Source organism: Terrapene carolina, unplaced genomic scaffold (genome assembly GCF_002925995.2).
Source record: "Terrapene carolina triunguis isolate 2854851 unplaced genomic scaffold, T_m_triunguis-2.0 Scaffold211, whole genome shotgun sequence".
NCBI lineage: Eukaryota > Metazoa > Chordata > Testudines > Emydidae > Terrapene > Terrapene triunguis.
In genome coordinates, this window is record NW_020664562.1 from 18,301,985 (window position 1) to 18,315,683 (window position 13,699).

Below are 13,699 nucleotides of genomic sequence, written 5' to 3' on the forward strand. Positions count from 1 at the left end.
TGATCACACAACAGTGATAAATAGTATATGCATATCTGTGGTCTTTCTACCAATGCAGACCTCCTTGCAGTAACTCACTGTGCTTATTGTTGCTTCTGTGACTTTTTTTCTTTTCTGTATCAGTTGTCAATTAATAAAATAAGTGTTCATACTGGTAAATTAACTTGTAGCATTGTTATACAAATTATATACTTATGTATTTATAATGGTACTATTGGCAAAGTTTTCAAGTGTTAGGTACCTAAGCTGTGCCCACAAAATTGGTGTACAAACCCACCCCACCTAACAAATCTTGCCTTTCTGCAGGCAGTTTGGGCAAATAGGTGCAATATGTACCCAAAGGGTTAGGTTAGGCCCCCCCCCCCCATTTGAAAATTTGGCAGTAAGCATCTGGTTTAAACATAGTAGTTGAAGAAAATTAAAATCTCATGCTGCAACTCTCGCCCTAAGTCATCCTCCTGTGCCTAGGAATTCTAGTGTTACTGCTATATCTTCCTTCAATTGGTATGGGTAGCAGCTCCATTTGCCATATATTGAAGTTCCACAAGGGAGTATAACTCTTAGTATGCTGCACGTCTTAAGCGCAATGAGCAGTGTAAAATTTACATTTTAGCCTTAACTGTATCTTCTCATGTTTGTCAAACCCAGACCACCTACCTCTCCCAAGAAAAAAAAATAATATATAGGGAGAAGGGGCCCTTCCTGGACTGATGATCAGGGCAAGAAGCCCTACCCAGTGGCGTATTATTGCCTAGGCCAACAAGGCCTAGGCCTAGGGCGACAAATTTGCAGGGGCGGCAAATTTAAAATAGCAGCCCAGCATTTTTGTAATCGCGGCATCGCGCGCCACGATTCTACCAATCATGATAGCGCGTATTGAAACCACCAATGACGGCGCAACGGTGACGCCATTTAGTAAACAACATACTCGGGACTGGAGTCGCAACAATCCTAAGCATTAATTAACAATATGACCGGAAGGAAGAAATTAAGTGGTTCTCAGTTAAAAAAAAATGCTATACAGAAGAAAGAAAGGGAAAATGAAATGATAGCAAAAATGCGCAAAATTGATTCCTTTGTTGTATCAGTTAGTGCCGACAGTGAGACAGAAAAAAAAGTTGAAAGAAGTAGTGAAGTAAAAAGTGAAAATATTGGTGTTGATATTGAAAATATTGATGTGTATAAAGTACATATTAAAACTAATGAAGAAATTCCAGCTGCGGTTAGTGTTGAAGAAAATGTTCCAAATACTAGCGTATCAAAGACTACCGGGAATCATGTTGATCTGGATATCTTTGACAATACTGCAGAGATTTGCGAATCACATCATTCAGAAATTCAATCTGACATTGGAATATCTACCATAAGTGACAACCCGGCCCAATGGATATTGAATGATGCTACAATTGAGTATTTATCAAAGCATGGTATTAAACAAAATATCGATAGTCATTTTACTAACTCATAAAGACAATATACTGATAAAATGCGTGTTCTAACAAAAAATGTGTTTGAACGACATCTTTTAAACGGTGAAGTAAAGCCATGGCAATATCTTGTATATTCGGAGAGCAAAGGAGCCATGTTTTGTGCCCCATGTCGATTATTCGGAGGGATCTCTAGTCTGGCGACGAGTGGATACCATGACTGGAAAAACGTATCAGCTCGACTACGTGAACATGAAAATTCGACTGAACATAAAACGTGTGTACTGACAATGGTGAGGAGAGGCGAGATATCCGGAAGAATTTATTCGAATTTCAAATGGAAGAAGACATTATGTATTGGAGAAATGTGTTGAAGAGGATTGTAGCAGTGGTAAAGAAACTTTCAAGCAGAGGACTTGCATTTAGAGGTAAGGTGGAAAAATTTGGATCACCTTATAATGGCAATTACATGATGGCCCTTGAGCTTGTCGCAGAATTCGACCCATTTTTAGCAAGTCACATTGCACGTTATGGAAATGAAGGTCGAGGTAACGTATCTTAGCTTTCATACTATACATGTAATGAATTTATAAAATTGATGGCTTCAAATGTGATCTCAAATATTATTAAAGAAGTAAAAGAAGCCAAATATTTCTCGATAAGCGTTGACTCAACTCCCGACATATCTCATGTTGATCAATTGGCTTTTATACTGAGATATGTAAACGATGATGGCATACCAGTAGAGAGGTTTCTTTGTTTTTTGCCAAATACTGGCCACAGATCAGAACAGTTAGCTGATGCTGTACTTTCAACTTTGAATTGTTATGGATTAGATATCGCAAACTGCCTTGGCCAGTCGTACGACAATGCCACTAACATGTCTGGTGTACATAGCGGGTTGCAAGCAAGAATTAAAAATATAAATCCTTATGCTGTGTATGTGCCTTGCACTGGGCATTCTTTAAATCTGGTTGGAGTATGTGCAGCAGAAAGCTGTCAAGAAGCATGTTCATTTTTCTCAACTGTCCAACATCTTTATTCATTTTTTTCTGCCTCTACTCATCGGTGGGAGATTTTACTATCTAATTTGGAGCCAGGCAGTAAAGTAATAAAAAGACTTTCTGAGACTCACTGGTCATCTCGAGTGGAAGCTTGTCATAATTTGAGTGAAAACTGGAATGCTATAATTAAAGCCTTAAATACAACAAAGGAAGATGCTACTGAGAAACCTGTTACACGTAATGAAGCTGCAGGCCTGCAGCGAAAACTCGATCGACTTGAGGCAGCTTTTATGGCTGTATTTTGGAGCTCACTCTTGGAAAGATTTCATATAACTAGACAAAAACTGCAAAATGTTTATATTGATATACAGACAGTTGTAGAACTCTACAACTCACTAATAGGATACATTAACTCTATACGGGACTTGTTTGATAAGTACGAAGAGAAAGCCAAAGAAAAATCTGAAATTGAAGACTACGAATTTGACACAAAGCGAAAAAGAAAACGTAAACTGCAAGCTAAGGAGACACGCGAAGTTGAAGTGGAAATGTGTGGTAGAGATAATTTAAAGTAGATATCTTTTTAACAATACTAGACCTTGTATGTTCCAAATTGAAACGCAGAAGTAATGCGTATCAAGAAATTTATGCCAGATTTCAGTTTCTCTCTAACATTACCAATACTTCAATAGTAGATATAACAGTTCATTCTAAAAAATTACAGCTATGCTACCAAGGAGATTTAGACGAATCATTCATGAATGAGTTTTCACTTTCATTTTCGATCGTATTTGGAAGGTGTCGAAATTCCTGAAAATGAAAAGAAGTCAATTATAAGATATTGCAGCCTTCTTCGAAATTGAAACATTCATTCAGTATATCCAAATCTTGATATTGCCTTCCGAATGTTCGTTTGCACACCTGCTACAAACTGTTCAGCAGAACGATCATTTTCGGCATTAAAAAGGCTGAAAAACTATTTGAGGGCTAATCTCAGTGAAGAAAAATTAAACTCCCTTTCTCCCCTGACAATTGAAAAGGATCTAACAACTTCTCTGGATTATACAGAATTAATTAATAAGTTTGCCGCTCAAAGGTGTAGGCATAAACAAATTTAATTACTTACTACTCAAATACTTTTATTTCTTTCACTGTATCTACATAAAATAAAAAATAAATATTTGACATACACTGGACCCCCGCTTGAACGCGGCGTTTTGGATCCATGCGCGGTCCCGCGCTATAACCGAAATCGCGCTATATAGACTAAAACTAAAAAAACTAAAACAAGTTCATATGGGGCCAGCTGCCGGGGGTGGCAAGTATTTCAGGGTCTAGGGGCGGCAAAATCATTAATCCGCCACTGGCCCTACCCTATAATTTTCCTCAAGATTTTTATTTTTTTTTAAAGGAAACCAGTCTGTATAAGGCCTATCCATCCCATCTTCAAATCTGTTTGAAGCTTCAACACTAGGACTGGCCTAGTCAATGGATGAACAAATTATGAAAATCAGGAGTGGTACAACATGGGAGGTAGGGAGTTTTATTTACATGAGTTCTTGTCATCTCAAATTTTACAACAGCTTACTCCCAAAGCACAGGGTTTGTGGGGAAGTAACCCACTTTGGCAACTTTTACTCATGCTGAAAAGTATATACGTGTGCATGTAGTCCCTTTTTAAGTCAGTAGTGTAACTGATCCCTGTGCAAAGGGCTAGCACAAGGTGTGTGCACTATATAAGTCCCAGTTAAAACAGGGTTAAGTGGGCCTAAGCTATTACTATTCCAAGTTAATAAAAGGTTGCAGAAAGAGGTCCATAGTGAGGTCAGAACCAAACTGTTTTGCTCTCTTCACAAATCCTTCCTGAAAATAAAATAACTGGATGTATGCACATGTAAGGAGTGGTATTGCTGAGCTGGTGGGGATTGAATTGGAAGGAGTGCAAGTTGATGGGGAATGGGAAGTTCTAAAATGACAAGGGGTTGGGCTGGTGCACTGAGCATGGTGGCCTTTTAAGGCAGGCATGGCCTACCATGGCTGTTGCAGGGCCTCAGCCCCTTTAAGACATCAGGATTGTGGCAGTGTTGGTCTTCAGACAAGTTGTGTGACTAATCAGATGATGAAGCTGAGAACAAGGCCTGATAGGAGGAGAGGTATGTCTTATGGCTAAGACTGAAAAAGACCTGGAGCAAAAGAATTGCCTCAGATCTGCCAGTGAAGCAACAGCTGTAGCTGTTTATCCTCCCCTGGTAAGGATTTGGGAAAGAAGCATGATTAAGGTTATGACCAGCAAGTTGGTCAGAGACCACTTGGAACTACTCCAGATGTCTGCAGCTAGGAGGGGTGAAAAGACTATACACAGAAGGTGGTGGAAGGGCTGGAGAGAACCCCTACAGCCAAGGGTGAGGAAAACTGTTGTGGACCCTGATATGAGGGAAGAAGGACTACAAAGAAAACCTAATTAAAGGGAGGTGAAGCCTTTAAGGACAAGGTGGGTGACAGGGAGCTTCCTGTTCAAGTACTCGAATAGAACCAGGACATTACTAAACAGACCCCAGAAAGGGACATCCTGTTTTGGAACTTTAGCCATGCAGTGTGTGAGTAGCCCAGATATATGACTGGGGAGGAAACTGAGGCATAGTGGTGTGCCTGAGGAGAGAGACTAGGTAATGTGATCTGCCCATATTTGGGCTGGCAAGGGAATGGAATCAGTCTGTAAATTGGTGGGGGAGGTAAGGTACAGCTATATTTGAAACTAGGATCGCGGGGGGGGGGGGGGAATACAGTTATCTGGAGCCCCCACCCCCACTTATTCTGAGCATACGCTACTACTGTTTCCGCCAGACAGAGCAAAATAAGGGTATCCAACTCTATTTCACTTCTGCTGACCTACTGCTACTTGTGAAGAAAAATCTTTTCTGAATTAATGAAGTGTCGGTCTCTCAGTGTTACCAGGAATAAACAAATTATGAATGCTTTCCCCATAGTCCAGCTAGTTCCACAGTCTTAACAATAGCAACCTCTAGTAAATATTACATCACTGGATAACTTCTTAGAGGCACCAGAAGAATGGGCTCAGAGTGCCTGAGGCTTAGCCCAATGCACTGGGAATTTGTTTTATAATGCAGTGTGAGGAAGCCAGCACTACGATACTGTACAGTAGTTCAGGTGTAATGAAGCTGTGAGGCCCACTTCTGCTCAGACTGACTCTAGCTTCCCAAGTTTTCTAGCCAGTTACCCGCCGGCGTTCATCGCTACAGCAGTTCCTATGGAAACACTATACCTGCGCCAAAGGCGAGGGGCTGTAACCACTGCCCTGTAGCTACTTCCATAGGAGGGAGCGGAGCCCAGCAGGGCTGGGACAGGGAGACGCCCTGGGCCCGAAGGCCGGGTCCCCTATCCTAGCCCCCGAGGCAGCGAGGCTATCCCTGCCTATGGAGAGCCCCCGAATTCTCCTCACAGACAGGACTGTGGGGAAACGAACGCAACGGCGGGGTTGAAGGGGCGCCTGGGAAGAGCCTGCACCGGAGAAGGGCGATGTGCGGCCTGCCGCGGGTGCGCGTATCCGAGAGGCCGGGCTGAGCCGTGGCGCATCCATCTGAAGACTTCAAAGGTGCCCGGGGAAGTTTTCACCCTTATTTCCCAGCCAGCCTTTCGCTGCCCCGCCGCACGCAGCTGGGGCCCGAGCCCAGCCCGCTCAACCACCCAACCGAGGGGCGCGTTCTGGAGGGGGCGGCCTCACAACCGTTCCCTGCCACTGGCTACGAACGCGGGAGGGCGCTCTTAATTGGTTGACCGCGCTGTCCATCAGACTGAGGGCTCCATCCAGTAGATGGCGCTGAGGAGACCCAGGCCCCACCAGACTCAGTAGCGGCAGGTGCCCGGTGTGAAGCCCCCTGAGGAGCGGTGACCGCTTGTAGCCGAGGCACTTCCACCCCGCAGCGCTGGAGCCCCAGCAGCTTCCCAGGCCGTCCTCGGCTCTGCTCTCCAGGATGCTAGTGCAGAGCTTGGGGGCTCTCCGGCATCACCCTGCGAGGGGGGCTGCCGGGGGGCTGAAGGGGGCGGGGCTGGCTGGGTGTAAGGCGGCTTCGAAGGGGTGGGGAGAGGAGTGAGCAGGTTGTAAGGAGTCTCCGAAGGGGCGGAGAAGAGGATCCGCTTGCAGGCTCTAAGGCAGCGGGCGGAGCAGCCCTGGGCGTGGGGGGGCTCTGAGGGAGGAGCGGAGGCGGGGTGGGGCACCGGTCTCTGCTCCCTCCCCCGGCGCTAGGTCCGGTGTAACAAAGCCTTGGTAACGGGGTTGCTAGCGCGCTGGTCGGTGCCTGGTAACCAGGCGCTGCCCCTTTAAGCGGCGGGGGTGTTGCCTTGCCGGAGGGCGGGGAAGATCCGAAGTCCCCTCCGGCGCCCGCCTGCTCTGTGCTGGAGCTGGCAGCTCCCCTTGTCCCCGTTCTCACTCCCATGCGGGCGGTGGGGACGACGGCACTCTGGGCAGCGCGGCCGCTGGCAGGCGGCTCCTCTCGGTATGTCCTGGGGGCTCCCTGTCTGCTGAGCCCGCGCAGGTCCCGCCGGAGTCGCCCCGGGGTCCCATGAGTTCAGAGCTGCCCCGCGCCTCGCCGCTCCGCGCCCTCTTTAAGATGGAGCCGGCTCCGTCCGCCTCCGAGTTGCTGGTGGGAGCTTCCGAGTTCCTGAAAGGTGAGGGACACAAGAAGCCCGACTGCCCACGGCCCCGGGACCCTGCCTGGTTATCCTGGCGGCCATGGCCCCTTCCCTGGGACCCTGCCTGGTTATCCTGGCGGCCATGGCCCCTTCCCTGGGACCCTGCCTGGCTGCCCTCGCCCCTTCCCTCTCCTTCCTATCCCTGTAGTTCCGTGGTCCTCGCCGTTCTATCCCTGTCCCCAGGGCTCACGGACCCAGCTCCCCTGGACTGGGGCTGGTCGTGTCTAAGCCGGTTCCTTCCTTCTCCGTTCCGGTGAGGAAACAGCCGGCACCTGTCGCCCCGGGCTCTGCGCTGTGTAAAAGCCACCCTGTAGCGATTCGATCCCGTCCCGCCCAGCCCTCTCCTGGGGGACAGCCGTGTGCGGCTAAGCGCGGCCAGCCCGACTTTCTCTTCTCCCTTCTACGCAGGAGAAATGTAGCGATGCCCCGCCCGCTCGGAGGCCGAGGATTAGAGGGCGGGCGGGCGGAGATCGCTTTTTTACCCCCTAACATTGAGCTGACCGTGCTGGCCTGGGGGGATAATAGGGACGGGTTGGGGGGGTGTTAGAGAAAGGGAACCACGACAACCGTATAGCCTTCGTCAGTTGCCTTCAACTTTGTTTCAGATCGATTATATTTTGCTACTTTACGGAATAAACCCAAAAGCACAGTAAATACCCACTATTTCTGTACTGATGAGGAGCTGGTCTATGAAAAGTAAGTGTCTTTTAGTTTCTCACTACCATTGTCCTGTAAGGCTCTTGTTAATTGCTTAACTATCTTGTTAATTGATGCATTTCAGTCTGTAATGAATGGAGTGTAGTAAGAACCAACCATTCTCCCCTTAAAGAATAACAAGACTGCTGTGAAATTACTTAGTTGACCCAGGGGTGGGTGGGATGGACATGCTGCTCAGGACTTATTTATAAAGTGAGGCTCTCTTAAGAGTAATTAAATCTTATTAGATAAAGTCTTAAATAGAAGTCTGTGTAGGGGGAAGTCAGGTGAAATAACAGTGGCTTCTCTGTTTTGTTAGTAATTAACTCCTTATTTTCTCTATGCAGAAAAATACAAAGTGATTATACTTTGGATTTTTATTTTTATTTTTTTTACAATTTAAAGATAGTGAAGCTTAGATGGGATCTTACATCGACATCTAAAGCTTGAAATCTAGTCAGATTAGGAAAAAATAAGGGGTAGCTTTTACTGATAGTTTTGTAGGTTTAATAAATAAGGATGTTATATTTAAAAATGTTTTTCTTTCCTGTGGGATGAAAGACCAACACATGCAAGGGAAACTGACAATTCAGGGTCAGCAGTGAAATTGACTGTACACAAAGTGGTGTCATCTGAACAAAATAAACAAGCTGAAAAATAGAGGTTAAAGAAAACTATTCATAGATGTTGGAAGCAAAAGCACTTTTAGATGTGTGTGTTTTCTTAAGTTGACTGTGGCCCTTCTCAATAACATTATTATTGCTCTGTTATCATGTTACCTATTTTATTTGTATGATCTGAACTCAAAGTAAAGGGAATTATGCTTATAACTTCATGCAACAAAGTGAGGCTATGCCTCAGACTATAGGATACAAAATACTATTTAAAAAACTCAAGAGAACCAGATTATATCTTGAAATGGGTATGCTCTGTTTGTAGCTTAGTTATTATAGAATGGGCATTCAGAGTTATGGCAGTAGTACACAAATGTGGCATCATGATACTAGGGCCAAGGGGAGAGGCATGAAGAATAGGGACCTGAAACTTAAGGAGAATAAGTTTAAACTTCATGTGCTCATTTGCTCTCAATCTAGTTATTTGGGGCATTCAGTACACAAATATATTTAGCAAAATTTAACTGTCTGTCCCTAAAGAGTTTGGTTTTATCCTTTTTACATGCAAAGGTTCACTTAATACAGTGCAGCCATATAAAGATGTAATATGTATAAATTACTCTGTTGGGGGAAGTGAGAGAGAGTTGTTTATCTGCTGCTATGGCTCTGATGGAGTATTTTTGTTTGCATTCGGCGTATCACCCTCAGTGAAACTGTTTTGGGTTACTGACAGCCTGATGAATCTGTATTTTTCTGCTCGGTTAAAAATAATTCTTGCTGCTTTTTTACCTGTTTGCAGATTGGTTGCTTTTGTGGGTGTGATTCTGTGTCAAGAGGGACAAACGTGATGATAAAAAATTTCATATTCAGGCAGGTTTAACCTTGCTGAGGCTCTGAGGATTCTTGAAGAACTTCATACCGTGATTGAGACTTAGTGCACGTCTACACTTAAAACGCTGCAGCGACACAGCTGTAGCCACTGTAGTACTTCAGTGAAGATGCTGCTACACCAATGGGAGAGCTTTTCTCATCAGTGTAGTTAATCCACCTCTGTGAGAGGCAGTAGCTATATTGATGGGAGAAGCCCCTCCCATTGACATAAGACTGTCTACACCGGAGTTAGGTTGGTATAACTGCATCCTTCAGGGATGGATTTTTCACACCCCTGAGCAACATAGTTATACCGATGTATGATTATAGTGTAGACTGGGGTAGGCAACCTATGGCACGCGTGCCAAAGGCGGCATGCAAGCTGATTTTTCAGTGGCACTCACACTGCCTGGGTCCTGGCCACCGATCCGGGGGGCTCTGCATTTTAATTTAATTTTAAATGAAGCTTCTTAAACATTTTTAAAACCTTATTTACTTTATATACAACAATAGTTTAGTTATATATTATAGACTTATAGAAAGAGACCTTCTAAAAACATTAAAATGTATTACTGGCACGCAAAACCTTAAATTAGAGTGAATAAATGAAGACTCGGCACACCACTTCTGAAAGGTTGCCGACCCCTGGTGTAGACCCTGGCCTAAGATACATGCCGTGGCTGACTAAATTATGCAGCAGGGTTCTGGGTCTGTTACTGGTGCTGTCCTATCTTAAAAAAAAAACGGTTAGGCCGCGATTCAAGAAGTCTGCTCTTGACAAAATCTTGCTAATTGTTGAGCTGTCTATGGCTTGAATTAACAGCTTGTTCAGTGCTTGCAGTACTCAATCTCCAGATTTCTTTTTCTTCAATTTTGGTTTAAGCCTAGATATGATGCAGAAATTGTACTGGTCTCGTTATCCATTCTCCTTATGGTTATTGACCTGGATCAAGTGTTCATGCTAATCCTTATTTCTGTCAGGTGTCTCTGATATTGCTGATCACAAGATAATTGTGATGTGTGTGCAGTGTATGACCGGGCTAGATGAAATTGCATGTGAATGGCTGTATTCTGAGAGGATACAAAGGATAATATTGAGCATTATGGTGCTCTCATCACCCTTATAGTTAAATATATGTAAATCGGCTGGGCAGATACTGTTTTGGGCTTCCGTGTTAATCATACACAGATAACATTAAGCTGTTTTTTTTTTTATTGCCTTTGGTTGGGACAGTATGTATCTGGATTAGGGCAAAGTGGCTGAAAAAACCTGGCAAGACAGAGGTAATGGTTTTTAGGGTAGGGGAAACATCTGGCAGTAATAGTGAGATTGGTGTCCCTTCTGAAGAGAAGATTTGCCCTCTTGTTAGAAGGGTTGGCAGCTGGGAGATACTTTACTAAAATTAGCTGGGTATCTAAGGGTAACACTACTTTACTAAAGTAGCAGCTAAAGCACTCTAGGCTGTACTTATTTGGTGAAAAAGCCTGTGACATCTTGTGGATATGGATCTTGCTACGGTTGTCTTTGTCCATATTCAATCACTGCAATATGGTCTGCTTGAGGAGACCAGAAAACCACTTGGAAGTTTCACCTCATGCACAATGCACTGGCCAGATTATTTACACTAGGTCTATGTTAGAAGTTTTTGCTCATACAGCAGTCTTGGTTGTGTGTGACTTTTTTCCCCCAGCAAAAGTCCTAAGGTAGATGAAGTTATATTGGCATAAAAGTGCTTTTGCTGGTATAATGTATTTCAACCACTGAACCAGTGTAAGCTATACTGGAAAAAGCATTCTTTTGCTGGTGTAAGGGTTTAAGACTACCAGATTTATAGTTATACCAACAAACCTTTTCAAACATAGATTAGACCTTGGTAGCATTTCTTGAGCTCGCACATGATACCTGTGTTTCATGATCTTCATTAGCTTCCAGGTTAACTTTTGGATATAATTCAAAGGTCTGGGTTTATTTCTCCTAAGACACTTTTTATGTCTTGGGTCTTAGCTACCTCAAACTGCCTCTTTTCCCCTGTTGTGCCCCACAATTGAGATTCCCCAGGTTAGGTGCTTCATATCTAAATGTCTGGGCTGGTGACAAGATGTTAACTTCTGTGGTTTTGTATCGGTTTAATGGTGAGCAGAATTTGACCCAACATTTAAAAATATAAATTGACTTCCTTTATATGCAAGATGACTTTGATTGGACATTTTTAATTCTAAACACTCTTCTGAAGAAAAAACTATAAAGCTTTGGTGCATACAGATTTTGAACTTGCTACTTAAAAATAATTGAATCCAACACTTCACTCATTATTGTTACGGTCAGGAAGATTTATCTGTATTTTACTTCCTCACTGGAGGGACACCTTACTTCCAATATACAGTATCCAGGAAACATGTACAGAAATTCAAGAGGGGGTGAAAAAACTAATTGGAAAAACTCTAAAGTCCAAATAGTGTATCCCTTCCTTCCTATCAGTAGTTACATGCCTGAAATGTCCTGATAATCTGCCTACCTTTTGCATCAAAGTGAGGAAGGGTTGTAAAATTGCCCTTGAATTTTAGGGCATGTATCTAAAGACCTTTTGTTTCTTTGTGCACAGAATGACGATTTTAAAAAAAAAACAAAAAAAAACACTTTTTTTTCCAGGAAAGGGGTTAACTAGGTATTTATAAACTAGGTGACAATTATCAGCTGGCATACAGATTTTAAGTAATCTTGTGCAGCAATATATACCTCCCTTCAACTGGCTAATGCCAAAATTTGCCTTAACATTTGTTACCCGTCACATAAATTTTATACTGTATATGGGATATTGATGGCTTCAAAAGTACTTTTTCCCCTATGAAACTTGGGTCATCCAGAGGGAAGCATATGGTGGCCTAGCAACAGCACACACCACATGTTTTATTCATGTATTTCTCTGAACGTAGCAGGTTGTAGCAAAACTGGGAATAGAATGTGTCTCCTGAATGCTGGTTGGGTGTCATATCAGCTAGAGACCATCTGCCTTTTAATAATGCTTCTTCTGTCTGTTTAGACTGTAAGCTGTCTGTAGCAATAACTGACTTACTACATGTTTGTACAGTGCCTACCACAATGACACCCCAATCTCAGTTGGGACCTCTAGGTCTTACTGTAATTTAAATAATTTTGTAACTACATATTTTTTGTCACATAACAGTGTAATCACATCAATTTCAATTATTTTGGTAATTTATTTTAAAATACCTGTCAGCAACTATGTCTGTAACAACACAGACAACAGAAAAGATCCAGGAAATGTTTTTTGACAAATAGATTCATTACTAGGTATATTAATATAGAACTCCAAGTAATAATTCATTTAAACTACAATACAGAAACATATTTCCTGCACCCCTTCAGAAGCAGTACAAAGGCCTGGGGGAGTCAGGGGTAATGGAGGAGCTGAGGGAGAGGGAAGTAATTACTGGGAAGGAGCCTGGGTGTGAACTTGAAGGATTATGTGGGTGGGAGAAGTATGGAACAGGGTTTTTTTGGGTGGGGTGGGATTGTTAGGAAGCCTCCACCATGCAGATTCCGGCTGACCTGAGTCCCTCTCATTCAGTCAGGTACATCTGTCCCTTTTCCCATGTGTCCCTGCACCCCCTCTCCTATTCAGACCCTGCCCCAAGCTGTCCCCCTGCACTTGCCCTTCTGAACCCCAGTCTGTGACACCTCCCCACCCAGGAGCCCCATGTGCCCCGTGCTGCCTGTTTGCCAATATCCTGTGCATCTCGGCCTGGCCCCACGGGCAGGGCACTGTGAGGAAGGCAGATTCTCTCTCTTCTCTATCCACAACTGGTGCCACTCCCAGAGCCCCTGCTCTCTGTTCTGACACCACAGCAGCCCCTGGTGGGTGAAAGGAGTAACTGCAGCACCTTTCTGGCATAATGTATTTTCTGTGGGGGAGGGGAATTCTGCGCAGCGCGTGAATTCTGCACATGCGCAGTGGTGCAGAATTTCACCAGGAGTAAAAATTGTTTGCATCATTCAGAATGCCTTGCTACAAAGGCCCTTTTTGTTTAAAATTGTTAGCATTTGAAATCAACTGAGGCTTATTGCAAAAGGGGAGAGGATCTTTGAGGTATCGATCCAGGACCCAAACTGTTTATGGGATTTTATAGGTATAAAATGAATGTCCCGAACCACTGTGGGATATGTGAGTAATCATACATTGATAATTTCACCAATTGCATCCTCCTAGTAACTGGTAAGACACTCTCGTATACAGAAGAAAATACAGCCTGCCTTTTATGGTGGTACCACTATACGAACCCAGAACTCGTAAGGTGTGTTCAACAGGGTTGTAGAAACTCTGAGCTCTTTCTCTGAGGCCCGTCAATATGTATTCAT

The 13,699-nt window shown here is 43.8% G+C and overlaps 1 protein-coding gene and 1 pseudogene across 1 annotated transcript in view; both read left to right on the plus strand.

Moving 5' to 3' along the window:
* Positions 1 to 1,057: 1,057 nt before the first annotated feature.
* Positions 1,058 to 3,578, plus strand: LOC113407351 (annotated as a pseudogene).
* A 3,235-nt stretch (positions 3,579 to 6,813) lies between these two features.
* Positions 6,814 to 13,699, plus strand: part of LOC112108746 (dual specificity protein phosphatase CDC14A) — a 118,871-nt gene continuing 111,985 nt past the window's right edge. The window contains exons 1-2 of the mRNA XM_026656053.2: positions 6,814 to 7,117; positions 7,747 to 7,837. Of these exons, the coding sequence (XP_026511838.2) occupies positions 7,012 to 7,117; positions 7,747 to 7,837 (197 nt within the window). The 5' untranslated portion in view covers positions 6,814 to 7,011. The remainder of the gene's footprint in view (positions 7,118 to 7,746; positions 7,838 to 13,699) is intronic.